At 40.1% G+C, this 25,349-nt stretch overlaps 1 protein-coding gene across 5 annotated transcripts in view; it reads right to left on the bottom strand.

The window, feature by feature from the left end:
• Positions 1-2,817: 2,817 nt before the first annotated feature.
• The window catches only part of ZFAND6 (zinc finger AN1-type containing 6), a 36,475-nt gene continuing 13,943 nt past the window's right edge, over positions 2,818-25,349 (bottom strand). For 4 of the 5 annotated variants that reach the window (XM_017805071.1, XM_017805070.1, XM_017805067.1 and 1 more), the window contains 5 exons: positions 14,013-14,182; positions 12,971-13,082; positions 10,740-10,840; positions 4,432-4,545; positions 2,818-3,825 (listed from right to left, as the gene is read on the bottom strand). In XM_017805071.1, the coding sequence (XP_017660560.1) occupies positions 3,677-3,825; positions 4,432-4,545; positions 10,740-10,840; positions 12,971-13,082; positions 14,013-14,163 (627 nt within the window). In that variant the 5' untranslated portion in view covers positions 14,164-14,182 and the 3' untranslated portion in view covers positions 2,818-3,676. Of the gene's footprint in view, positions 3,826-4,431; positions 4,546-10,739; positions 10,841-12,970; positions 13,083-14,012; positions 14,183-25,349 lie in introns of those variants that run through there. The other variant, XM_017805066.1, reaches the window with a different exon arrangement.

Raw genomic sequence — 25,349 nt, 5'->3', positions numbered from 1 at the left:
GTGGCACTTGATTTTGGGGTGGACTTGGCAGTGCTGGGTTAACTGTTGGACTGGATGATCTGGGAGGTCTTTTCCAACTTTAATGCTTCTATGATTCTATAAACCCTCACACGAAACTGAGGCCTTCCTGTAACGGGTACCTTGCTGTGGGTCAAGGATGCGACCAGACAGCTGCAAGACCAGAGGGAAACCCACTCATTTACCTTCTGAGGGGTCACTTATGTGCCAGGATGCTGGTGAAGCGATTATGCCCACGCTGAGCAGTTCTCCCACCAGGAGCTCAGCAGTCCTTGAAGTTGCAAAATTCACACCCAAAACTGCACTTTGCGTGTATTTTAGTTTTGCAATGCTGCACCTCTCTGAGTCCTTCTACTTTCCCAGATAGTTCCAGCAGCTTAAAACCAGAGAAAAAATGCAGCCAACCATAAAGAGCAGGGAGGCCGATCCTTCTGCTTCCAGTCCTGACTTTCTCCCACCTGCAGGAGAAAACTGACCCATTTTCAGAAGTAGAGACCACTGAGGGAACATCCTTGAAATTAGAACTAAATAGCAAAGACCACTTATTTCCAATAAAAAATTAGATATTTATGACTGCCAAGCCAAGGAATTGGTTTCCTTCTCAATTTTTTTTTTTTGGCAGTCATCAGAAGAAATGCATCAAGTTTTACAGCCAGAGATTTGTGCAAGATGATACAACAGCATCCATGACAGCCCATCTGGGACAGCCACTCACTAGTGGCTCACAAGGTGCTGTTTAAAAGGGGTTCTTCTTCAAATAATACAATGCATAGCACAAACTTGTGGAGAATTTCCTGTAAAGTTCCTGTACCTAAGGTACAACTCCGTTCCACTGGCTGTTGGAATTGCTTTAAACACAGTGAAAATGTTTCACAGCAACACTGGAGGACTTGGGTTATAGAACCTGCTTAATTCCAAAAACAAAGCAAAACCACATTGAAAGCGTGTTCCAAAACACCCTGTCCAATGCGAGAAGACATTTACTCAAGCATTTTGTAGTGCTGTGAATATGCTGGTGTTAATTAAAATGTTAACCAGCTAACCTCGAGCTGATGACACAAAATACAGAATGAAAAGCAGATCAGCCACCAGGATAACACAGAGCCAATGCCAAGGCAAACAAACGTGACATGCAATTCTCAGGTGTCAGGGAAAGGTGGATTTCCAGTCCAAATGCAAGTTCACATGTTGGGAGCATATACTCTTTCCATATTCTGAACTCTGAGAGACCTGCACGAGCCAGGCCAAAGGAGGTTCGTTAGATGGCCTGGAGAAGGACAGGTATGGAAGCAGAACAGCCCAATGCAGACCTGCCTCACTGTGGGCACTGCCAGGAAAGGATCCTGGGAGCACAGCTGCATTTCCTACAGTGTGATCAGGAGCCAGAGGTTGTTGCTTTTTAACAGGTTGCTTTTTAAAGGTAGTGTGTGAATTCCAAAAGGCAGTCACTTTTGTTGTATCATTTTTTTTTTCAGTCTCTCAGACACCAGAAAATACAAACATCACTCGCTTTCCCCTCATCGTGAAGTGTCTGGTGTCTCCACTCTGCATGGCCCAGAAGTATCAGTCATGTCCAAGGCAGATTGGTGGGGAGAGTGCATAGAGGAGAGAAAAGGACACACTCAGGAAAAGGGAGAGACCAGAAAAGGGGAAGAGGGAGAAATCAAAGTGGATTAGAGAATAGGGAAGTAGCAGCAAAGAGGAAACCAAACAAACACCCACCAAAGATGACGCTGCTGCTCTTCCACGGTCTGTGCTGTCCAAGAGGAAGTGTTCTGAGGAAACACAGGATCTCTGACCCCTGATAAGGCAGGCCATTACTGAAACTTGCCAGTCAGAGTTATTTATTCCTTCCTTTATAAAACCCATGTGCTCATAGATTATGGTTACAACATTTTTGCAAGCACAAGCTACTTCTTTTATTATTGGGTCTTGCAGATTACTTTCTATAGCTACCAGAGAAAGCTCCTTCTGCTGCACAGTTTATATCCCAAATGTAGTGCTTTATCTACTAATTGCCAGCCATAGCTTTTAGAAAGCATTCTGAATTTTAAAGGATGGAGCCAGCTTTGATTAAAAATTTAATGTTTTAAATAAAGCCATGCAATTACATTTATTTCAAAGCAACAGCAAGTCAGCCAGTAAAATTTCAACTGCAGATTAGTACCATTTGGAGGGAAGTTGGTGCTACTTTAGTGTGGTGTTAGGTTTGGTGATAAGCAATACTGGCTGAAGTTTCCATGGCACTACAGAAACCACCTCAAAGTTATGGAGAAGACCAGGGGGGTTGAAGGGTTGAGGCACAGACTTTAATCTCACGACACTTGAAGAAAGACACTTACTGAGCACCTTCACAAGACAATAAAAGAACAATTCCTCCTGCAGTGCTGTCTGTCAGACAGTGGATCCCAAACCTCAAGGCTCCATTTCCTAAAACCAGAATCACACACATGGCTGCTCCACATCAGTTTTACCTGCAGGTCTGCCACATCAGATCCACTGATCACATCAGTTTTACCTGCAGGTCTGCCCCAGCTCAAGTACATTGTCACAAATGACCCAAACTCCTGCACATGAGTGACACACTGCATGGGAAGCACTCCCTGGGCAGAAGCAACACACAAAGTAAAAAGCTTCTGGAAACTGGTGTCTGATAGTTACCAGTGAAAAGGTTAAAAAAAAAATAAATCAAAAGTTAGTTGGCATTGGGATAGACATGATTGCTGTGAATAAATACACTGTAAGTAAAGAAATCACCAGTGGAAGGTCCCCATTAAAAGAAAGCAAGAGAAATCCAAGTTATATATGCCAGTGACAGCCACAGGGGCTCAGATTTTTTTAAATTTTATTTAATCAAAGTTAAGACGTGGATAAACATAAATACAGCACAGGTACTTCAGATCATTCTTCATATTTGTGTACAGACAAACTGATGGATGAAATCCCAATGAAAACTGCAGTCAATGAAGTGCATACAGCCTTCCCCCCACACACACAAAAACAAACCCCAATTAAAAAAAAAAAAAAGAAAACAACAAAAAATCCCCCACACAATCTCAGCACACACTCTCATTACAAATGATTCATACATAAATAGGTAGAGGGTGCAAACAAGCTAATATGCGAACATGTATAACCTCTCGTTAATGGGAAAAAAAACCAGAAGCAGCCATAATGATTAAAATACATTCAGTTACTGATAACTAGTTGTGCCATACAAGGCATTATCAAAAAAAAAAAAAAAAAAAAGAAATTGTGCTGCAGAGAAAAGCTATATACAACAAGAAAATAAACTGCAAAGTTAACGCATGCATGTTTTATCCTGGAAAAGCACAGCCCTCCAATATTTTCTCCACGTTTGTTATAAAAGCCCTCTGCACTCAACTAAAATTAAAATGATCTTAAAGGATAATATTGGTAAAGTTTACTTAAGTCTTCAGCCACAGAAAACTGCAATGAAAATAATGTTCAGAGTCATTTTCAAAACAACAAAAAAAAAAAACGAAAACAAAAAAATCTATTCATCTGATGACATGCATGATTAAAAGGTCTAGGCAAGATACACTGCTCTACGTTCCTGATGACTAAGGAAAAAAGCTCAAGTCAATTTAATCTGCAGATGGTCAAATGATTTTTGTATTCCAGCAGAAGCAGCAGTTCAGATCTTCTGGATCTTTTCCCCAACAACTACAGGATTCTCTTTTCTGATCTTCTCAGCAGCATCAGCTTTGTAATTGTAAGAGCAACTGTGTACATCTGAGTAACGGTGCATTCCACAGTAAACGTTCCCACACCGACATTCGAACCCTGTGGACAGAAACAGCAGCTTAGGCATTTCAACATTCTTAATTACACTGGCTTGTTTTAAATCCTGAATGTATTCACTCACTAGCAATAAATCTCAGTCACCAGTGTCAATCAGCCAAAGAGCCTCTGCTGCAGAAAGCATAAGAATCACAAATAATACATTTTTAAGTGATCACAGGAAGATTTGATTTGACCATTCCTTCCTATCACGCGATACACTAGCATAGAACATATTCCTAGACACCTCGTGCTCTTTTCTTTGTTTATGAACCTTCACCCTGCAGAACTCAAGTTCTCAGGCCCTTTCACTTGACCACTGCAAAGCTGGTTAGTGAAGGGCAGCAAACTATCATCCAATTCCTCAGCTAAGCAGAGTTCCTAAGGAAGTATTTGGAATTATGAACTTCACTTAAAGACAGGAGGCTGAAAAACAAAATAATACATGAATAACTAATCTAGTAAGAGTCAGCAGAAACCATCTTTGACTAAGTGTTATCTCAAATCAACATCGAGACGACCATGCCCCATCTTCCCTTTAAGAGAACATTTCAAAGGTCCAAGGCTTTGAACAACAAATCTCAGAAAACTGAAATCAGTATTTCTTACCAGTAAGTCCAACCTTCTTCCTGCACATGAAACAACGATTCTTTTTCTGTTTTGGTTTGTCAAGTGACTTGTCTTGTTCTTCAGGTGTAGGCTCTGCATTCTCTGACACTGAAGCTGACATTAAAGAAGTTAATAAGAACAGTGGAAAAAAAAGTCTGTCTCTCCCCTCCTCTAAGTCCTACAATAATTTAAAGTTCATGATGTACAATTAGCCATTTTTCTGCAGCTTCCACACCTGAAGTGTAATGGTGTCTCAGCAGTGACTGCAACTCCCTCCTTCTAGACCGTCAACATAATTTAAGGGGAGGATTCATTAAATGCTCACATAAAGTTCACAATACAATACCATAAAAAACTCAGAGTAATTAAACATTAGGTTTAAGAGTAAGATTCAGATATGGGATGAAAATCCAACATCCCAGTGTTTCCCCACAGCTTACTAGCCCAGTTCCCACAATCTGCTTGTAAGAAGCACTGTATGTAACAGGATTGGTTGAGCCAAACACCCTCTTTCAAATCCTGAATCAACACTATTTTTGCTGAAGGCTGCAACACTGGGACCACACAGAATGTAGTGTTTCAGAACAATATCTACCACTGCGATGCTGCTGCTCTTGCACACCTGGAAAAAGCCTACACAGGAGCTAGTCACTACCTGGGGTGAGAAACATCAGCTCTGGATACACAGACTTACAGGGAGGAACTACACTGTCCTGAAACACAGAAGGAAGCAGGTGAACACCTAATTTTAAAGATGTTTTTGCTAAGGCCACTTTCAACCTACTTTAATGTTCTCTCACATCTAAAAGAAACAGGTTATAGGTTGTATGGGAGAATACAAACAAGTAATGGTAGTATTTGCCTGACCCAGGTAAAAATAGAAGTTGGCTGCTTTTCCTCAAGTATTTGCACATTCCTTACATTACAAAACAGAAATAGAAACTAAACCCCCCAACTTCATTTCAAGAAGGGCTAAGAGCCAACCTCTGCCTAATGAGACCACAGCAGAACAAGTCTCCAGTGAGTAAGGCACACAGAAGTTAGGAGTATTTGCAGCAAAGAACAAAAGCAAGCTCCAGCTGGGAGAAATGTCAATGGAAGCAGAGCTAGAACCAGTGCTGTGAGGAAAGGAATACAACAGTAAGCTCAGACATTTGTCAGGGAAAAAGCTGCAGGCATCTCTGTGCAGCTGGACTTTTGTTCAGCAGAGACTGTCAGATGCAGTTCTGTGTTAGTTCTACGCCAGTCGACAGCTCTTCTGCATGACAATTCCAGTGGGGTTTTTCCTGTGCTGCTATTCTGATGATTTTTTATTTTTAAAGGAAAGGGCACTTATCATTTTGTCTATGTATCAAAACATTATAGTCTGTACTAAGCAACATCAATGGGTAGCAAGATACCTGATCACCAGCAAAGACTTTGCCTGAGGGGACAGTATATTCCACAAGTTCATCTAGCAAAGATACAATTACACATGGTTTATTAAATCCTTTTAAATCACCATGTATGTTACAAGAAGAGCTCTTCTTTGTCCTGAAATTTCTAACAATTGATAGTTGGTAAAAAAGCTTCAATGGCTTTAAAAGGCTGTAGAGGGCACATTCCTGAGTGGACAGATAATATCCAAAGGTTTTTGAGATAAGAATCAAAAGCAGCAAGGACTAAAATAGGAGAGGTAAGTACCAGAAGGGGCAAGACTTACTCAAATGAACTTCTGCAGCTTTATATGAAACAGACATTGCAGTGTTTATTAATTCATTAAGGCAGCCTCATGCCATGAATTAGCCTCTAGCAGCTAAGACTCTCAAGCTTGCATTTCCTGTTGTAGCAAAATCCAGTTACCTCAATATAAGTCTCACTAAAAGCCTCTGTAACTATTTGCTAAATTTAGGGAAAACTGGCACTCTTCCCTGCATAACAAGGCTCTCATACATACTTACATTTTCTTTGTGCGTATGGCTCTCACATTAAAAAGGTTTAAAAATATTTAAGAGCTGCTGCTCAGTGTAGAACTGAGTGGGAAGATTCTTCTACTGTGCCACAAGTCACTCACTTTGTATCTGCTGTAGTAACCATAAATTTTAGGTCTCAATTTGCACAGAAGCCAGAGATTTGACTCAAAATCCTCGATGACAATCACGAATATCCCAACCACTAAGACACCCTTAGATGACCAAGTGCCAGTGGTTCAGTGCTCAAACTATAAGCTAGCTGTGATGACCACAACAGAACAAAGGCAGGTAAAACACAAGACTGCCCAGCAGCTTGGAGCTTGCAGGAAACATGTTGCAGCCACTCCCAGCTGCTGGACTTCATCTGGATTCCAGGATGCTGCTGCCTGCTTTCCTTGAACAAAAGTCCTCCCTTCCCCAGCTCCAGCTCTGCCTTTAGCCAGAGCACAGAAGCACTGGTAGCACCAGTACAGGGTGCCAAACCAAAAAGGAGTAAGGCATGAACACACTCATTTTTCTGGAGCTGACAAGTTGAGTTGGCTGCTAAAAGTTCCCTGATTTACAGAACACGTTCTTAGCTGATCAAAACAAGCAGAGTCTGGATTTCCTCCTAAAGGTAGAAGTTTTTCCTGCTTCTTTGTTTGTGCCAACCCTGCCTGAACTTCAGTGTGCTCTGGCTGACCACAAAAACAGCACCCGCAAGACAGAGCTCACTCCAGCCCTTGCAAATCCCTGAAGGCACATCTCGGCTCCCTGTGTGTGCAGCAAGACTCCTGACACCTCATCTGTTCTCTTCTCTCTCTGGATGTTTTACATTTATCACCCCTGCATAACTAGGCAGAGCCTCTTAAAGAAAAAGGTTCCTCATTCCCACAGGAAGAGAATAAAAAGCTACATTTAATTCTTAAGAGCACCTGATTAGATGGCCTAGGAAGAAGAATCCCCACTCCACCAGACGAATGAAATGTGAAGTTAATCCTAAGCAGAAGATCACTACTTCCTAACATTTTAACACTAAAGTCAACTAATCAGCCTAAAATACACTATTTCAATGTTAGGAAGAGGTAAATTAAGTAAGAGCACACTTATCTACAAAATTTAGCTTTAAATCTTTCTTTGAATGTTTCCTCTCTCCCTGGAGCATTTATCCAGTATATCAGGATATCCTATATTATTTTTCACACTTATATCATAGTCATACTCTACCTCCCTGGTACTATCACAAAAATCTCAAGTATCCATCAATTCCTTTCCCATACTGCCTACTGAACCAGCCCTGATGAGGTCCACTGAAACTAAAGCCTTTAGTTCAACTGCATTCACCTTTGGTCCAGGTTACCTCCACACAAAATGCTGCAGCAGCTTAATTGTTTTAGTATCAATTTTTTAAACTCAGTCATCAATGACTGAATCAAACTGGTTTACCTCACTAAAACCTAGATGTGCCCAGTTATTCAAATCTAAGTTTGTACTCTCTTTGTTCAAAGTAGTAACCACACCACATTACGTGAGTGATGGCATTTTGCAATGCTAACAATACATGCTCCTCTCCAACTCACAATAAGTTTGAAAATCAGAGGGGCTGGTTTGGCTTTCACAAGTTTTCAGCCCCAAACAGGCCGAGAGCCCATCTGTTAGTTCAATTTATACTTTCAGCCCTATGTTCTTCAGCTTTAAGAGCTCCATAAAGTATGTGCTGGAGTGCTCCTGCCTTCCATGACAAGTTTCATTTACCTTTGAAAACCTGCCTGAAATACAAGGCATGAATCCTAACCTGGATGGTTTTAAACTCATTAATCCTAGGGAAGGGAAGTGCCTCTTTACCCGCTTGCAGGCTTGCTGGGAGGCAGCCTGGTTAATCCTCTGGCTAACAAATCAGGAATCCTGACTGGCTAATCCTAACAGGGCTGTAATGTTAAGCAAAAGGTACAACAGCCCAGGAGGCAATCTAAAATGAGTTGGAGAGATGCTCAGAATAGAAGACAGCTTCTAGAAAAGCTGGATTGTACTTAATGAGTTTCATTTTAGGTCATCTTTAATGGTATCTTCATGGTATTTAAGAACATTAAAGTTTAAAAAAAAGTCTAGTACTACTATCTAAGAGCATCTGGGCTTTTTGCAGTGTTGCATGTCTACAAGTATCACCACAGAAACACTAACTGTAAAGTCTAGACTTATATTCTATAGTTTTTCCTCTGTTCTTTTGCAATGCATAAATTGAACAAAGAAAAACAGATCTGAACTGCTCTTTGGGATTTTTATCCCCTCATGGTTTTAGCTTGTCTGCAAACAGCAAGGACTGTGTGCACACAGCACAAGTCCCATTTATCTGTCTGCTTTAGAAAAGTAATAATAGTAATCTAAGAAAGCTTAATTGTTCACCCAATCTTTCTTTCAGTGCTGTTGTAGCCTGGTAATTTTTGTTTTAATGGCAAGTTACGGGGAACTCAACTAAATACAATACATGACCTTACACAAGTAGCATAGAACAATTTGCCCCAAAACAGACATTCCCACGAGGCAAGATTTTAGCAGAATAAATACTGAACAAGTCATTAGAGCAGACATAATTTCTCCTTTTCCTACCCTAAATCAACAGAAGTAGCATTAGATGCTCTTCAGTCTGGGACCAATTACCACATTGTTGTGACTTTCTAATTGGTTTTTTTTAATACTAGAAAGTCAGGCAATACTAAAAGAACTTTGATTCACACATTTGTATTATATTCTTGACAGCAGCCTGAAATTCAAAAAATAAAAAACTTTAGGATGCACAACTGTGACACCAATTCAATGAAATCCTCTTAGCATCCATTCTAAGCTGCTTTCTTTCCAAACTTACATTTTCAAATCAAAATACTTAAACCTGGAAACACTACATTTCCTATAATTTTCAGTTAAGGGATAGCACAGAAGAAACTCCTAAGGAAATAAGGTTGACCCTGCCACAGTGAGTTATAAATAGGGACTGTAATTTAGAACTGCAACTACATGGCGGTGGTATTCTTAGTTTAGAAACTAGGGTACAAAGAAAAGGACACAGGACTCAGCTGAGTAATCTAAACACCTGATATAGGTTGATCCTTGAAACACATACTGTAAAAAAATGAAGATATGCCCCCCAATTAAAAGCTTTAAGTTGAGAAACCTATCTTACCTTCTACTAAGAAGAATGAGCTTTAAAGGTGAAGAATTAGAAGGAGCACAAATTTATCCAAATGAGTAAGAAGTGAACCTTGAGAACCATCTCAAAGATTAGTAAAAATAGTAATAGCATTAAAAACTTTTCTCCTAAGTTTTACAGTCACTGTTTGTGTGACCAAGGACGTGGTATTACCCAGCACAGTAGCTGACTAATGACTCTCACATTCCACCCCACAAAAAGGGACAGGTCAGGTTTAGAAATCTGAGAAGCAAAACTTTGATACCAGAGGTACACTGAAAGTACTAATATTTAGCATCTTTAAGTGGAATTACAAGTTGTACCTGTGGAAAATCCAAACTCTTATGTTTAGACAGAAACATAACTTCACCCACTAAAGCCTTAACTGTGTCAGCAGAAGTAAAGACAGAATACTTACTGACTTACCTTTAAATACTTTTTATAACGTCTACAGGTTACAAATCTGAGCACATTTTGTATATTATCTGGCATTTTTGCATTTCCAAAAAAATATTATTAAAAGTTTTTAGTCTTAAGCTCTGAAAGCTTGCACACAGAAAGAAAGTAAAAAAGCCAAAACCTTTACACTGTACCAGCAATAAGGATTTTAGGCCAATATAGTTAAAACAACCCACTCAGACATCTTCCTTCAACCAAGCATAGTCTGTGGTTTGGTAATTTTATATTTGATAAAATGAATTTTAGTAGGTCAAAATATTACACCACTACAGTTCATAGGTGAAAGGTTCTTTTGTAGGTGTTTCCTGTTTCTAGAAGATATTAAAGTTGGTTTTGCAACAGTTACATCATAACACCCTCTATCACAAATATGCTCATAAACCTCTGTGGTATCTGCTGCAAATGGTTCCTCTGAGAGGTAGCAGATACTCAAAACTCTACTTACATGTAATAGCTGTGGCATAAAGACAGAAAAAAAATGTTGATTTACAATGTGCATTTCCAACACCAATTAACACACTTGTTATGGCAGATACTGACATCACCAGAGAAACATAACAGTTTTCAGCTTGACTTGCCTTTTAAGAAAAGAAAGTTTATCCTTATTTTGCCTTCTGATTTCACAGAACATTTGGGTTTGAGAACCAGCCATCTCTTGAACAGGAATATATTAAGAACAGTCAAAGTCTAAAAACATTATTCCTAAGTTCTCCCTCTGAAAACTAGGCACCAACCTTGCAATTCTTCTGTCTCAGGTACTGTTTTGTCCACAGTCGTACTATCCGGTTGGGATGATGCTACAGATTCTGTTAAAAGTGACTGACTTGACACTGGGCTGGGGGCAAAAGAAGACAGTTACAACTTTTATGATGCATTTCCATGTTCTTTTCCTGAAAGGGATACATTAGAGCACCTCTTGATGAAAAAGCATGCCAGAACTTCTCACACTCTGAAGTTGTTTTTATAATGATTTAAAAACACCACAACCTGAACTGACAAAAAAGTAAACATTTTTTGCATTCATACTGAATGCAATAAACCAGTTCAACTATAAAAAGGGAAATATTTTGGGTAGTTTGGCATACCATCTTTTTACACAAAAGCAACAATGCAACATTCAATACGCAAGGATTTTTATAACATAAGTCAGCAAGATAATTGTAGAGGAGCTACTTTTGGTGTTCTAGTGATAGGAATGAGAAGATTGCAGCATGTCTATGTTTCCAGCAATAAAGCAGCTGCAGCTGCACACAGAACCCCTTAGATTTTCACAGCATAAAGCAGTGTTGGCCCAACTTCCACACCCTGTCAGTCACACAGCTAAATCACAGCCTGACTGAAAACTCACAGATGAACACCCTGAACAGATATACAAGAAACCAGTTCAATACCAGCAGTCGCTCCCAGCCAAGCTGCTCATCCAGGACAAGGCAGACCTGAAGTCCCAAGCAGGAGGCAGCCCTACCTCATTCACTTTATTTGTTTCTTCCTTTCCACTTAGGGATTCACTTTGAAGTCAAACAATTGGATTATTCAGCAGACCATGAGCCAGCAGACCATGACACTCCCCCAGCAGAGGTCCACGGACAACCAGAGTACTCGAGTTGCAATTTTAACTGCCAAGAACTGCACAAAGGTCTTCAACTGCAGCTTTGGTTACACTGTCAATTTACTGTATGTGTCCTCAGAGTATTGTAAGTCTGAGGTATTCCCAGAGACTGAAGTTGAATTCCTACTTTTTATTTTAGAGAAAAAGCCAAATAAGTGACACCAATTCTTTTGAGGTACAAGTCCAAGAGCAACCATCCATTATTTCTCCTGCAATCAAGCCAGTGATCAATGAGGTGCTTTTATTCTCTTTCATGATTCTACAGAAGTTGTATGAGAACAAAGCCAAGGCACTGTAATTGGTTCAGATCTGTGCACTGACCTGGATGACTTTTCTTTTTATTACACACACCAGAAGAGTTGTTTCAGGGTAAGATATATATTTTCTATCCCAACTAGAAGTCTCAGAATGGGAAGACTAAATATAGCCTCAAGCATGGCACCTAGCTCTCAGTTCATATGCAGGATCCAAGCACGAGATAACACGTCCTATAAAAAGCTAGGGAGCAGAAAACACAGTCTGAGCAGAATCAGCCAGCAATAACTGATGAAATCACCCTCAACCTGTGTTTTACTACATTCTGTTTTAAAAAAAAAAAAAGTTGGAATGAGTATTTCTGCAAGTTAGCTTCCATAGTGTAACACACTAACACTTTTCACTCAAAAAATTTCCAAAGCACTTGAGTTGCTGTTGGTTGTGTCATTCCGAACTGAAATGCAGCCACCAAATACAAACATTTAGCTTTTACAAATGGAGAACACTTAGTAAGTCTGAGCAGTTTGCAAAAGGACATTATGTATCCTTGAATAATCCAGATGGAAATTACTTGTTTAATAAGAAATCAGTTCAGTAGCACAACATGTACCAAGATTCAGAGATCAGTTCAGTAGCATAACTTGTACCAAGATTCAGATATCCTTCCCCTGTCCTAGTACTCTCCAATCTTTGTGAAACAACTGGCTCTTAACACATTATCACACATTTATTTATGAAAGCTCTAGTAAGCAGCTCTCTGCCATTTTACAAACACCTCAAACTTCTAAGGTGAAAAGAGCTCTCCTTTGGTAAACATACAACTGCAAGTTGTAGAATCAGAAGACTAGCCAGACAAATCTCCTCAGAACAGCATGAAGCTGGCAATGCTCCTATTTGAGGCTAAATTCTAAAGACGAATTTCCATTTGAATGCAAGATGAAGCCAGAGATCTGCTAGTATTCACCATGAGATCCCATGCTTTAAAGTCAGCAGTTAGATCTTACACCTACCCCTAATTCAGGCCCCAGCATTTAAACTATGCAGGATCAGTACACTTCATTTCACCATCTTGACACAGATTTTTACATAAAGACACCTTACCTTGGCTGCATAGATGGAGTCGATGTAGAATCTAAAGTGGACTGAGTTTCCTGGGTGCTGCCTTCTGTGCACTGAACCGGTAAGGACTCGGTTATACTACTGACAGAGGCTGCTGGAAGACACGGAGCAATGCAGAATGTGTTACACTACTTCCTGGGATTACAAAAATTACACACTGCAATTACTCTTTGACCCCTATGACACCAGCCAGGAAAGTAATTGAATCTCTGCCTATATCATAATGAAACATAACTTTACAAAAAAGTAATTATGTTTGGCCATATCTCCATCTCGTTCCAGCCCCAGGCCCCCAGAACTTACACTGCGGAGAATTTTGAAGCTGGAGATTTGAAATAGTTACTATTTTTTGCTAATTAAAGCATCAACAAACAGCTTTCTCAGCATAAACTGCAGTATTCTGGCATAAGAAGCTTGGGGTTTGTTTGAAAAACCAAGATGGATCTGTGAGAAACACTAACATAGCATCCTAATGCCAAATTCAGATCCATTTTGAAGTTGTAGAACTTAGATCCCCAGATTTCAAGGGAAGCTTTTCCTTCAATTTAAAAGGTCAAGTTGAAGGAAAGGATAGTACAGAGGGCGCTGGGCTAAAAAGAACAAAAAGTATCTGAAGATAAGGAGAAACTATCAAGTGTCTACAGGTTAATCCTTCAGCGTGAGGCTGCAGAGATTAAATACCTGTATTTTAAATGCTTTTCACAAACATACCCCAAGGTAAATCTTATCTCTACTGTCAGTAATTTCCGGAAAAATATGTTGGTATTTTTCTGCATTTTTAGATCTTCAAATTGGAAACACTCAAATGACTACCAAAGGTATTAGGAGTCTACTTCTGAGCAGATTAATCGCAGCACAATCATATTATGAGCATTTCATCCGGGCTCATTCCATGAGGGAGTGCAAACCATTTTACTCAAGCATCTTACTGCTCCTAACATCTAGTAGCTGGACACGAGCAGGAAGCTGCTGTCCACTGTGTCAGTCTGAGCTGCTCAAACACACGTATGTCAGTGTTACTTACCAGGAGGGCTAATTCTACCATTACTGTTCTGCCTTTGAAGATGTTCTTTGTAGCACACTGAACACATGCCATTTGTGCGAGGATTCCCGTAAAATCCGCAGCCAGTGGAACAAAGCATAGGCACTTGGCTACGGTTCGTTTCTTGAGCCATTTTCCCTTCTTCTATAAACCTGAAATTGATACATACAACCCGGTATTTAGAGGCCTGAGAAAACCTTTCTTTTACAGTTGACATTTGAAAATCTGAAGTTTCCCATAGCTCAGCAAAAAGATCTTCCAGAATAAATGCCTTGTGGGTAACTCAGTGCCCTTTCCCAAGAAGTCCATAAAGTCTGCCCAGTACCACAAATACAGTCATCTGTGGGCTTTGCATGACCCACACATTCAGACCCTCCCAGCCCCACCAATTTATGTTCAATATATACCCACAAAGAAAATTCGTTTTAGCAAATATTGGAAGTATCACTGCATCTGTCAGTCAGGTGAGGGGAGATAGGTGAGGGGGACAACTCAGGCTGAATTCTCCTTGAAACCTGAACACCTAATACTGTGCATAACAACTGTAAAATGAGAGACCAGCATGGTAACACAGGCTTACTTACTGCATAATAATTATAATTACCAGCAGTCACATGAATTCACACGTCACTGTTTAGTCACTGCGTCATTAGTGAAAGACAACATGACTTCTTACCACAAACCCCATGTTATGATTTTTCACATGCAAAAAAAAAAATAATCACCCTCTCAGTCAAAAAAAATGAGACCAGGTACACATATCTATTTATCAAGTTTGTGTGAAAACCTAGAGATATATGAGTTGCCATAATATTTAACATCCTTAATCTTCAACTGTATAATTTATATGTTTCTGTCTCTGGCTTGTATTAAGAAGGTTTACAGATATTTACAAGAAAACTAGAGCAAATGACCATTTTCATCAGTATTCTGAGCCTCCTAATTATTATCAAGTGATCTAACTTGTAAATCAGTTTTGACATCTGTCACTTGGTGAGATTAAATTAATTTTCCATTTTTTGCCCCACTCTATAAATATACAATTGCCTTTTAAATCAGTTTTGAAAGAAAAAACAGTTTCTCATTAAGAAACTATGTATATTAAGGTATCAATTATTCAAGATCGACTTGGGTCAGTCATTTTATATTTCCTGATTAAAAATTAAGCTGAAGCATGTGTGATTTTTAACTCTTGAAGTCAAACCAAAAATGAGCAATATTACTGAAAAAAACCCGAAATCAATCTTTCAAGTAACATCAGTATACGTTTCAAAAGAAAAGAAAAACAAAACAGAGGGAAAGTGGTTTCAAGACAGTTGAATACTTCACCAATTGCCACGTTATAAAACTAGATTAAACCACAGTAAGAAGCACCAGGGTAAAAAAAAGATTTCCTTTTACATAAGATGCATTTGGCTTCAAATACAAACAACTTTCCCATTATTTTGTTTCCAGACAAATCTCCTCATCTCCTCTCACACCCACATCCCACTGCATTTTGTTTTTATTTCCCCAAAACATATGAAATTGATACCAAGAGCAAACCTCTGGGTTGCAAAGCCAACAGTAACACAGAAACAAGTCTTCTGCTCACAGCAATAAGTGACTCTTAGGATGAGAAGGTGTTCAAGATATATGATAAGGAAGATGTACAGGCAAGAAGACAAAATCTGATAGTACCTTTTTCAGCTTCAACCCGCAATTAAGCTCATTTCAGCTGTTGATTGCACTCCCCCACCCCAATACAGAAGCACTTGCTTTCGACATACAAAGCCCCCATTGACCTCACAGGACAGCTAAATTTGATTTTGCTGAAGTACTGTACTTGTAGCTGAAAGACCACTTTCATTCCTGCCCTTCCCCAGACAGCCCTTCAGAGTGAAACTGCAAGTAGTGCAGTGGGAATTTACTTTTTATGCTGGGCCCAACATCCAGCAAAGCCATTTCAGGGGAACATAAATGAAGAGTTTTCTGTGCTTTGGTAACTAGAAAGAATTTAAGGATGAAACCTTATGCAAGTCACTCTTGGCATAGAATGTTTAAGATTGAAAGACTAATTAAAAACACTTTTGACTGAGAATTTCAAGTGCTAATAGAGATTCAATGTCACAATACACATATTAATCCTTTTAATTTTTAGGCAGCAGTATATTAAAGAACCCTACCACACTAACTTTCAAAATGTACCATGATTGCCTTTCTGTTCAATATCAGCTTCAAGCAACACACGGGAACTCAATAACAGCACCAGCTACTGCTAGTATTCCCCAACACAGTGCTGCTGAAGGGACCAGGTGCTAATGCAAACACAGCATAACAATCTCTAAGACGGATGTAAAAAGATAAATAATTCTGTTCCCATTTAATAAACAAATTGTGAAAGGTGCACAAAGATGCCCAGATGAAAAACAAGAAAAGCTGGCCTGAGTTCCAGCTAAGCCAGTTCCCAAGTTCATTAACCAGTGGGTACTGTCACCAGCCAAAGCACAAGCCACTGGCATGAGCTTCCAGAACACTTAAATCTCCAAGGGGAAGTGCCAGGGATTCTTCTGAAGAGTTTTAATAAGGGCCACAGGAAGCAGAATATCCTTCATTGGTTGCTAATATTTGAGGAATACAAAGAAGAGATAGGATCAAACTGATGCAATGTTACAAAGTAAAATGAGAAAGAAATTGCACCAACAAAGCAGCTTGTTGTGTTTGAAGGGGGCAATTGTGTACAATCCCCCATGCCAGCTCCAGTGCTCAGCTGGACCCTCACCCACCCAATCAGTGCCATGAACTACCAAAAAAAAAACCCACCAGGAAAAAAAAGGGCTATCACCACCACATACAGTTTTCTGACAGTTCAGTGAGCTCAATCAGATCACATACCAAAACATGAGAAGTAGAAAGCACAACAGAGGAAAACCTCTGGAATTGATGTGAGGGATGACATGTGACCAGGAGGAACAACACATGTTTTAGCAGCCTGTAAGCTGCTGAGATGGTTGAACTCATCCATTTGAACCCTAAAGCCACAGAATGCCAAGCCAGTATAATAAGCTCTCACTCCCTCTCCCTCATGCTGTGCCCTCCCTTTCAGTGCTCACATGCACCAAAATGAAACAAGGAAGTGATCAAACTTAAAGTCGACCACTCCATCTTCTGCCAATTAGTTTCACCACAGACTGGTTTCTCAGCTCATTTGTCACGTGTGCTGTTTGGGCAGGAGAGAGGGTCTAGCTGCAGACACGTGTGGAGCCACTTGTTTCAGCAGCAGAGAGGCTTAAGGAATTAGGAGAACCACTAGCCAAAAGCAGGCATTGAGAGAGATCCAAGTGCTGGCAGTTCCTGGCACTGCACCTCAGACATACCTCTCCCGTACACATCCACTCCCTCCCTCGGGAGGGCAAGGGCCGGGATGACACAGCACTGAGCCTCAGGGACTTCTCCTCCCCATTGCCTGGGCAGGAGGCAAACAGCCACAGGCAGAGCAGCCGGACTCTGTCCCCAGCTCAGCAAACATGAACAGCAGGAGATCATTGAACAGATGTTTTCGGGGGAGGGAAGGACCTCCAATCACCCCAGTTTTTGGCTCAGCTTCAGATTTTTGTCTCAAAACTGTCCATAATTCCTCATGCAGGGAGATCCACAGTATCGTTGAGCCCAAACATCCCATAAGCCAGTAATGGTGGGCAGTCACTGCTGGAACAGTGCAGTGAAAGGGGCGAGCCCACTCCCACTGCTGCACACCCCTGCCCCTGCCTCCAGTCAGATCAGTTCAGTCATCTGAAGGAAAAAACAGGACTATTTATTCTGGTGGACTGGAGAGCTTGCTGATCTGACAGAAGATCAGCTCCAGAGAACTGACACACACTGCACAGGAAGTGACATGTCTAAAAATAGGACGACCCTCTTTAGGGGCAGTCAGCTCTTGCTGAGCATCAAGCCCAATGTAAAATAAATCCCAAGTGCAAGTGCATACCCTATTCTGTATTTCAAAACTGGTCTCCTAGCTTGGCTTCAGTATGAAAGTGGAAGCAATTTCATACCTAAAGTGACTGCAAGGTCTTAGGATCAACATGACTACATGTATGTCCTACTTGTTTGAGGTGTCACAAAACAAACGTTGAACTTGTAAAGCTCCTGGAAATGCCTCTGGGCTCTGTCTGTTCCCCCCGAGCTGTGCTTGCGCACAGGACAATTCTTTGAATTCTGAATGTTATTCTGAATGCAGAATTGATTCATTTTAAAGAAAAAAAACCAGAACAACAGACTCTTTACAATATTTTAAGCACATTTCCCTGCTCTCCTTTGCAGTATAGTTGTAAAACCAGTTGTACAAGCACTAATGAGAAGGAAGCATATTAGAAGGAAGTGCAAGAGCCTCAAACAACTCCTCTCAGTGCAACCCCAGAACATCTACTTTGTTGAAGATTATGGAATAAACTGGCTCTTTTTGCATTAGCTGATAAATTTAAGATGAAATTACCTCCATTTGCTTCTCAAAAATATTTATTGTTACTATAAGCATGGCAGGACATAGCTCTGCAGGCTAAGTCCTCCTTTGGTGCTTAAAGTCTACCCATTCCTGTTACTCTGGTCATACACAAACAACTTGATGCATCTATAAGGCCTTCCTCCTTACTACTGCTGCTGCTATGGGTCCCACCTTTCCCCCCTCACTATAGCACATCCTCAGAGTAAAGTCCTCTCTGTACCAAGCAAAAATATATAAAGGGTGTTCCTGATAGTAAAATGTATAGAGCTGAAGCACTAAAGTAGGGTAACTCTTATGGCCATCAAGTTCCCTGAGGAAAGAGCTACCTCTTCCAATACTTTGTAAAGTAAATAAAATACTTGTGTACGTTCTTTCTCCACAGAGCAGACACTGCAATACTGGTCTTCCCCCCCATCTTCTTCTCTTTGTTTTAATTAAAATGTTTATATGCTACTAGTTTCAAATAACTGATACTCTAGCTTTATAGGCTTCAAATGTTAATCAGTAAGATCAGAGAGAGCAGCATTTAGCAGGATTAAATACACAAGGTTTAAGAATAATCTCTTTTCCCCCCCTTCTCAACAAGGAAAAAAAAGTCCCACACACAGAAGCCAGCCTTCTGTTCAGCTGTCTTCCCCAAAGAAAAAGGTCTCCTAAATTCCAGTTATCCTCATACTTCAGGCTGCGGTAAGAAAATGAGATCCTCACATCCACTACCCCAGCTGAAGTACTGTCTTGTGTTCTGCAAACACTCCTAAAATCTGTGACTGGTATGGGAAGGATCTCTCCCAAATGCTAACGCTGAGGCTGATGAGACCACCCAAATAGCATTCTGCCTCAGCACCACACCAGACAGTCTGAACCTCACTAATGCCAGCTCTGAAACTGCTTCTCAAAGAGAAAGCACAGCACTTGGTGTGAGCTACTCTACCCTGTGAAAGACCAACACACTGACAGTTTTACCTGACACTCAACTCAAATAATGAATCCAATTTTAACAAGTGATTAAAATTTTCCCTCCTCTGTCATAATCACCTCTATAATGAAACAGTTCAGCACTGATTCAAGTAGCACCAGTACTAATGGTCATTTTCTTTGAGCTAATGAAGCAAGAAAGAAATTGCAGAAGTGGTATTTTGCGCTGCTTAAACATATAAAGCTTCATCCCGGGCACAAATAAAAGCAAGACACGTAGTTGTGCAGACACTTCACTTTAGAGCATGTACTGGCACAGACATCCAATAACCACCTGTACCACCATATGAAAAGGCATGCTGGTACAAAAAACAATAAATAGGAAATGCATTCCTCTACAGGCTTATCAAAACAAACGGCAAAAAAAGGCCCAAGAGCAGAGTTCTGTTGAATCTTGCTGCAGAAGTTACCAGAGCACTGGCTGTGACTGAGGATATCGCTCCGTAGTGGAATCTGGTGCTCAGGTGTCCTGCTCGAAGCAGGACACTTCTCAGGGTATAAAGCACTAGACTCACAACTTAATAGCAAGCTACAGAACAACCCTGTTTTCTTTTTACTTACTTGCTGTCTCCCAAAAGGCTCCAATTTAAATTCACTGAGCAGTCATTTGTAGCTGCTTTAAGGCATTGCCATGTCCCAGCAACTTGCTGCGGAGCCAAGAAGAACTGGCAGATTTGAATAGGGGCCTCAGTCATTACAGCTCAGCCCAGCTTGCTGGTTGCAGTCAGACATGTCATTTCATCTACAGCTCACCCTGGCTAAAAGACTGCAGCTGGTTCACATTTGCCAGCACAGCTATATGTGTATTACACTCTGACCCAGTTTCATCAGAATGCTTTGAGTTAAAAAAAGTGAATATGGTTAAGGACCAACTATGCAAGCAGATCTGTAAGGGCAGCGACCTCTTTGTTCCTGTAGCAGCAGAACACACAGCTGCTGCATTTTTTCAAAACACAGGAGTGATCCAACTTCCTCAGCACCAAGAGAATCCATGCATTTTAAAGCTTTCCATTCATTTCAGTAGGCCTCCAGTATTCTTCCTGTCCACAACTAACTAAATTTAAGTTGCAATTAAAACTACTGAAGTAGAATTTATAAAATGACTTAGTATCAAAAACAAAATACTCACACTAGTGACCAAAGACTTACATAAGATGTTCTCTCAACTCACTTGACAAGTCATTCACTATCTACTTATGTTCCTGTCTATTCCTGTTGAACAGCTTCTTATTTTTGTTTCATGCATAGACTTATTTTAAAATCAAGCACTTTGACATATCAGACACTCCTAGCAGAAACTTCACAAAAAGACAGAACAAGTTACAGAAGTCTCTTTTCACCTCAAACTTAGGCAGTCAGCACGTTTAAATCCTTCATACATGAGTTAAAATATAGGTAAATTTTGGAGTCTTAAGAAAGCTGTATCCCAGGTTTAAGATGACAGGAAGACTGTGAAAGAATCACACTACTGGAAAAGAGCCTCACACGAGAGAAAGGGCGAGCTCAGAAGTGGCAGATGGACAGAAAAGAGAGAGTTCAGGTCTTAGGAAGGGAAAGAACATGAGCAACTTTCATAACTAATCCGAGCCAGAATATCATACAACCCAGGAACGCTTGGTATAGACAAAGCCTCCAGTGTTAAAGTGTGTATACTGCTATGTACAGCTGTCTGCTCTTGTACTCAAGGTTACACGAGGAACAAGAGAACATTTCACTACAACCTCTTCACTCTTACTAGGCAAGAACAAAGACACACAGATTCTATACTGGTATCAAGGAGATCACTGATAATAAGGACTCAGATTCTCATGCTTGTCTGCATACACTATTAATAGATGTTACTTTGAAACTGTAATTACTACTTGTAGCCACGCTTAACCTTTGCAAAGTAAGGATTACTAGACCCAAAGATTAACTGCTGTAGGTACCTCAGATTCTCATTCAGCTCATGCAAAAGCATCAAATTACTTGCAGTGACCACTTGAAGTCTACAAACAAAAACCAGAAGTATAAGCGTTACTTATTTAGTTTCCAAACTTTCTTGTAGAGTCACTACACATAATAAAGGGGCAATTCCATGAAATTCACTATTCTACTGAAGATTATTTCTAAAAGGAAAACAAATTTAATAGGCTAAGTAACAGGTACATTTTACTACCTCGTAGGAGGAAACACATTTTGTTTATGCTGGATTTCAGAGGCAGAATACAGACAAGAGAATTTTCATGAAAGTGTTGGAATTCCAAAAAGCTACCACTCAGAGCTATCAGTGTGATGGTGGGTTTTTTGCAGGAATGACCACTACTTTAAGCTGAAGGATATGCTAACTGCTGTAGCACCTAAAAGATTAAATGGAGCACTCTGTATAAAGCCTTCAACACTCTTATTTATCATGTTTTTCAATTCGAGCCTAAAGCAGCAAAATAGAAGTCAAGACACCAAGGATTATCACTGTTAATACAATTAAGCGTGTACATTTGGACTTTCGTTGTTCAAGACTAACACTGCAGCACCACTAGAATTAGGCCCCTGCATATCTCAAAACTTTGTGAGATTGAAAGAAACATAAATTTTTCCTCTGACTTAGAAAACTTAAAAGCCTCTTAGTTACTACTTATTCCCCAGCAGCACAATACATTTATAGGCAAACCCAGTTAATCCAGCAGACTCCAGTCCAGACCAGCACAGAGATGCTTTCAGAAAGAGCATCACCAACATGTTCTAAGTTTCTGTCTCTTCAGTGATGACTATCAGAAAATCTAAGCTGACAAAGCTGCCTTTTTGGAGAGGTCAACCTGAATGCAAGTGAAAACAACAAAACAAAACTCACGCACACCACAAAGTCACTTCTTAGGTTCAAGAGAAAAACCAGCAAATAACCCTTGGGCTGGACACGCTTGTTTACAGCAAGACACGACAGGGACCTTCAATAAAAATAACTAGTTAAACATTAAAAACACTGAGAGCAACACAGTAACTATAATTGTTCTGTACAAAGTAAAGACAGTTTCTGAGGAATTATAGACAAAGAAAAGTCAACATGAGGAAAGAGCACGTCTTGTGTTTTGGGAAGCTGGTTTTAATCTGGTATCTTTGGGGGAGTCATGGTGAAAGAAGCCCAAGAGGTGTATCTGAGGAACACAGAGGACACCAGCCAGCCAACCCAATGGCCATGCTGTCCTACCCAAAGCACTGTATGTCCATACACAACCCAGAGGACAGTGTTTTTCTCCCAGAATATGAGGTTTTACTGAAGTTTACCCTGCCCAGATCACACAAAATTTAAGGTTAAAGGCAGACAGGCTCAGCAGGCCCATTTTTGGAAAATGGTTGTCTGAGATGAGACTGCCTCAGAAACCTTACATGAAGTTACACTTGTGATGGAATACCCAGCTACTATTAAAAGAGCACACTTTTAGGGAGTGCTTGCTCTGGTGTCTCTGGTAAAGAGGAATAAAAATTCAGGAGTTACACCCATTAGAAAAATCAAACCACCTCAGTAATTGCTTGTCAGCAGTCTGCTAAGTCAGTTCACACAAACCACAGTTTCCATCGTGTGTGGCTGAACCGGTGTTGAGCTGCACAAGCTGCAGATACTGCTCGAGGAGCTCTTTTCTTTCCTCTGCAGTTTGTGCCATCTCACACCTGTATTTTGGCATTCAGGTGCTGCAGGAATCCTTGAGTTGCCCTTTGTATTTCTACACAGCCCTATAAATAAATTTAGGGTTCACTTGAAATCTGTCAGTAAAGAAATGCCTTCTTTTAAAATGCTCTATAAAAGTTAAGAAAGGCTACTCTAAAACAGACCAGACAGGGCTACATTCCGCTTTCTTTGGCATTGTATTTTGAAGCTGGTCATTTCAGAAATCAGAGGTTGTATAAAATTAGAACCAGGAGAGTCTAGAATTCTCTACATTCCTTTAAAATACCAGGCCAAAGTTTAATGGATGCAGGAAAGCAACTCCATAAACTATCTTTAATGCTATATTTTAAAACAGGTTTTACTTTACAAGCTGATGAAGAATAATCTGTAAGAAGATTCAAACACTTACAAGATTACCCTCATAATTACTGAAAGAATAGATATAGATTCAGTAATCGCTTCTTTTGAGCTTCAGTGAATAAGTAATCTTCTCTCAATAGAGCATGAGTTTCACTTATTTTAAGCATATCAAACCCAGAAGAGATAAAAGCCGCTTTAACACGAGTTCCCAAAATAGACAGCTTCTTGTTAACAAAGCACCTGTTGCTGAGAACTGACAGTAAGCACAAAACATGTTATAATTTGTTTTTATCAACAGCAGTATGTAGAATTTTAATTAGCTTATAATGCTACAGTTCTATGTGGGCTTAATGCTAAGGGAGCTCCTGCTCTAATATCAGGGTTCCTGTGTGTTAATAAATAAAACCATCACAATCATCATTTCTGGTTAGGGCATCTTGAATTCAGCTTAACTCCCAAGAACACTGTGATTATCATGCATGATGTGTAGCTCTATTTAGAATTATGCACTATGTCTAATTTAAGTGTTCAAAATTATACAATACCCTTACTGTGGTTTGATGGGGAGCTCAACCTAAAGCTAAATCCTGACTAAACAAAGAGGGCATTTAAGGACAAGTTTTCAGTGTAAGAGGTATAAGTATGATGTTCCCTGTGGCAAAGCTGCATTCCTCATCTTCTGCAATACACTTAAATTTAGTCAAGGGACTTAAAGATGCTACTTTGTTTCAACCTTAATGCTATTCTAGGGGGTTTTGTTGTTGCCTTTTTTATCCCTTAATTATTATTTCAATCACTGGGGAAGTCAGCTTACACAATTCTAATTACTGGATGTCAATAGACTAAAATTTATCACCCTGCACAAAGCATAGGAAAATATTACACAGGTGATCAGCAGCACCATGCTGGGCAACTGGTATTTATCCAACACTTCACCGCATTGTCAAGTTTCACCAAATATATGAATACACCAACTGGTCACACTATGAAGTTTTGCATCTTTCCTTAGTTTCCCCTCAACTGTTACTTTACACTGCCTGAAACAAGGGAACATGTAAACATCCAAGTGTAACCTGAACACATGCATTTAATATGTACTTCTATGCAACCAATGCAATGGTTTCATGATACAGATAATTTGGGGCTTTGGATACCTCTGCCACAGCACTGCAGTGGGACAGGAACAGATCTACCTTGAAGACTTCATTCCTCAAAAGCTTGGATTGGCTCTTGTATGTGGTTTATGGTGCTGCTCTGTGCCAGAAGAGTCAAAGTTAACAGTGCACTGCAGGAGGAAGGTGAACCTACCATGTTGGTGACAGAACTGAACTCTAAGGCATAGACTCACTTACAGCTTAAACCAAGGAAAAACGAACACATCACCAAGAGTGAAACAAGGTCAAAATGAAAATTAGTAAGAATTGCCTTGTGTCAGCTTTAACAACCTGAGACAGCAGGTAGGCATAAGGGACAAAGGAATGATCAGAAATTTGCTGTGAGACATACTCCTTTCTGAAGGTTTCCAAAACTACACCACTTGCTTAGATGGGGAGGTCATTACACTGTTTAAGAAAAGCTTAAATATTGGAAGCAATTTGATTGAGAGCAACTGGCATTTCTTCCCCCACTGCCACCATGGAACAGAAAATAGTTTTTTACACTTCTTCCCTAAGCCCATACAGAACAGACTGCACATATTTCAGTTTCTCAACTGAGGAGAAAGCCAGAGCTGACAGCTTTCGAGTAAAAGTCTGCATTGCAAACATTGTGCTTTAATCACCAGGGCATCCTTTTTACCTACTAATATTCCAGTTACGGCTCTGTAAACTGCCCTCCTGGAAGTTTGCTATTCATTCTG

This window comes from Lepidothrix coronata, unplaced genomic scaffold (genome assembly GCF_001604755.1).
Source record: "Lepidothrix coronata isolate B3197 unplaced genomic scaffold, Lepidothrix_coronata-1.0 Scaffold11, whole genome shotgun sequence".
Taxonomy (NCBI): Eukaryota; Metazoa; Chordata; class Aves; order Passeriformes; family Pipridae; genus Lepidothrix; species Lepidothrix coronata.
This window is presented reverse-complemented; position numbering and strand designations above follow the sequence as displayed.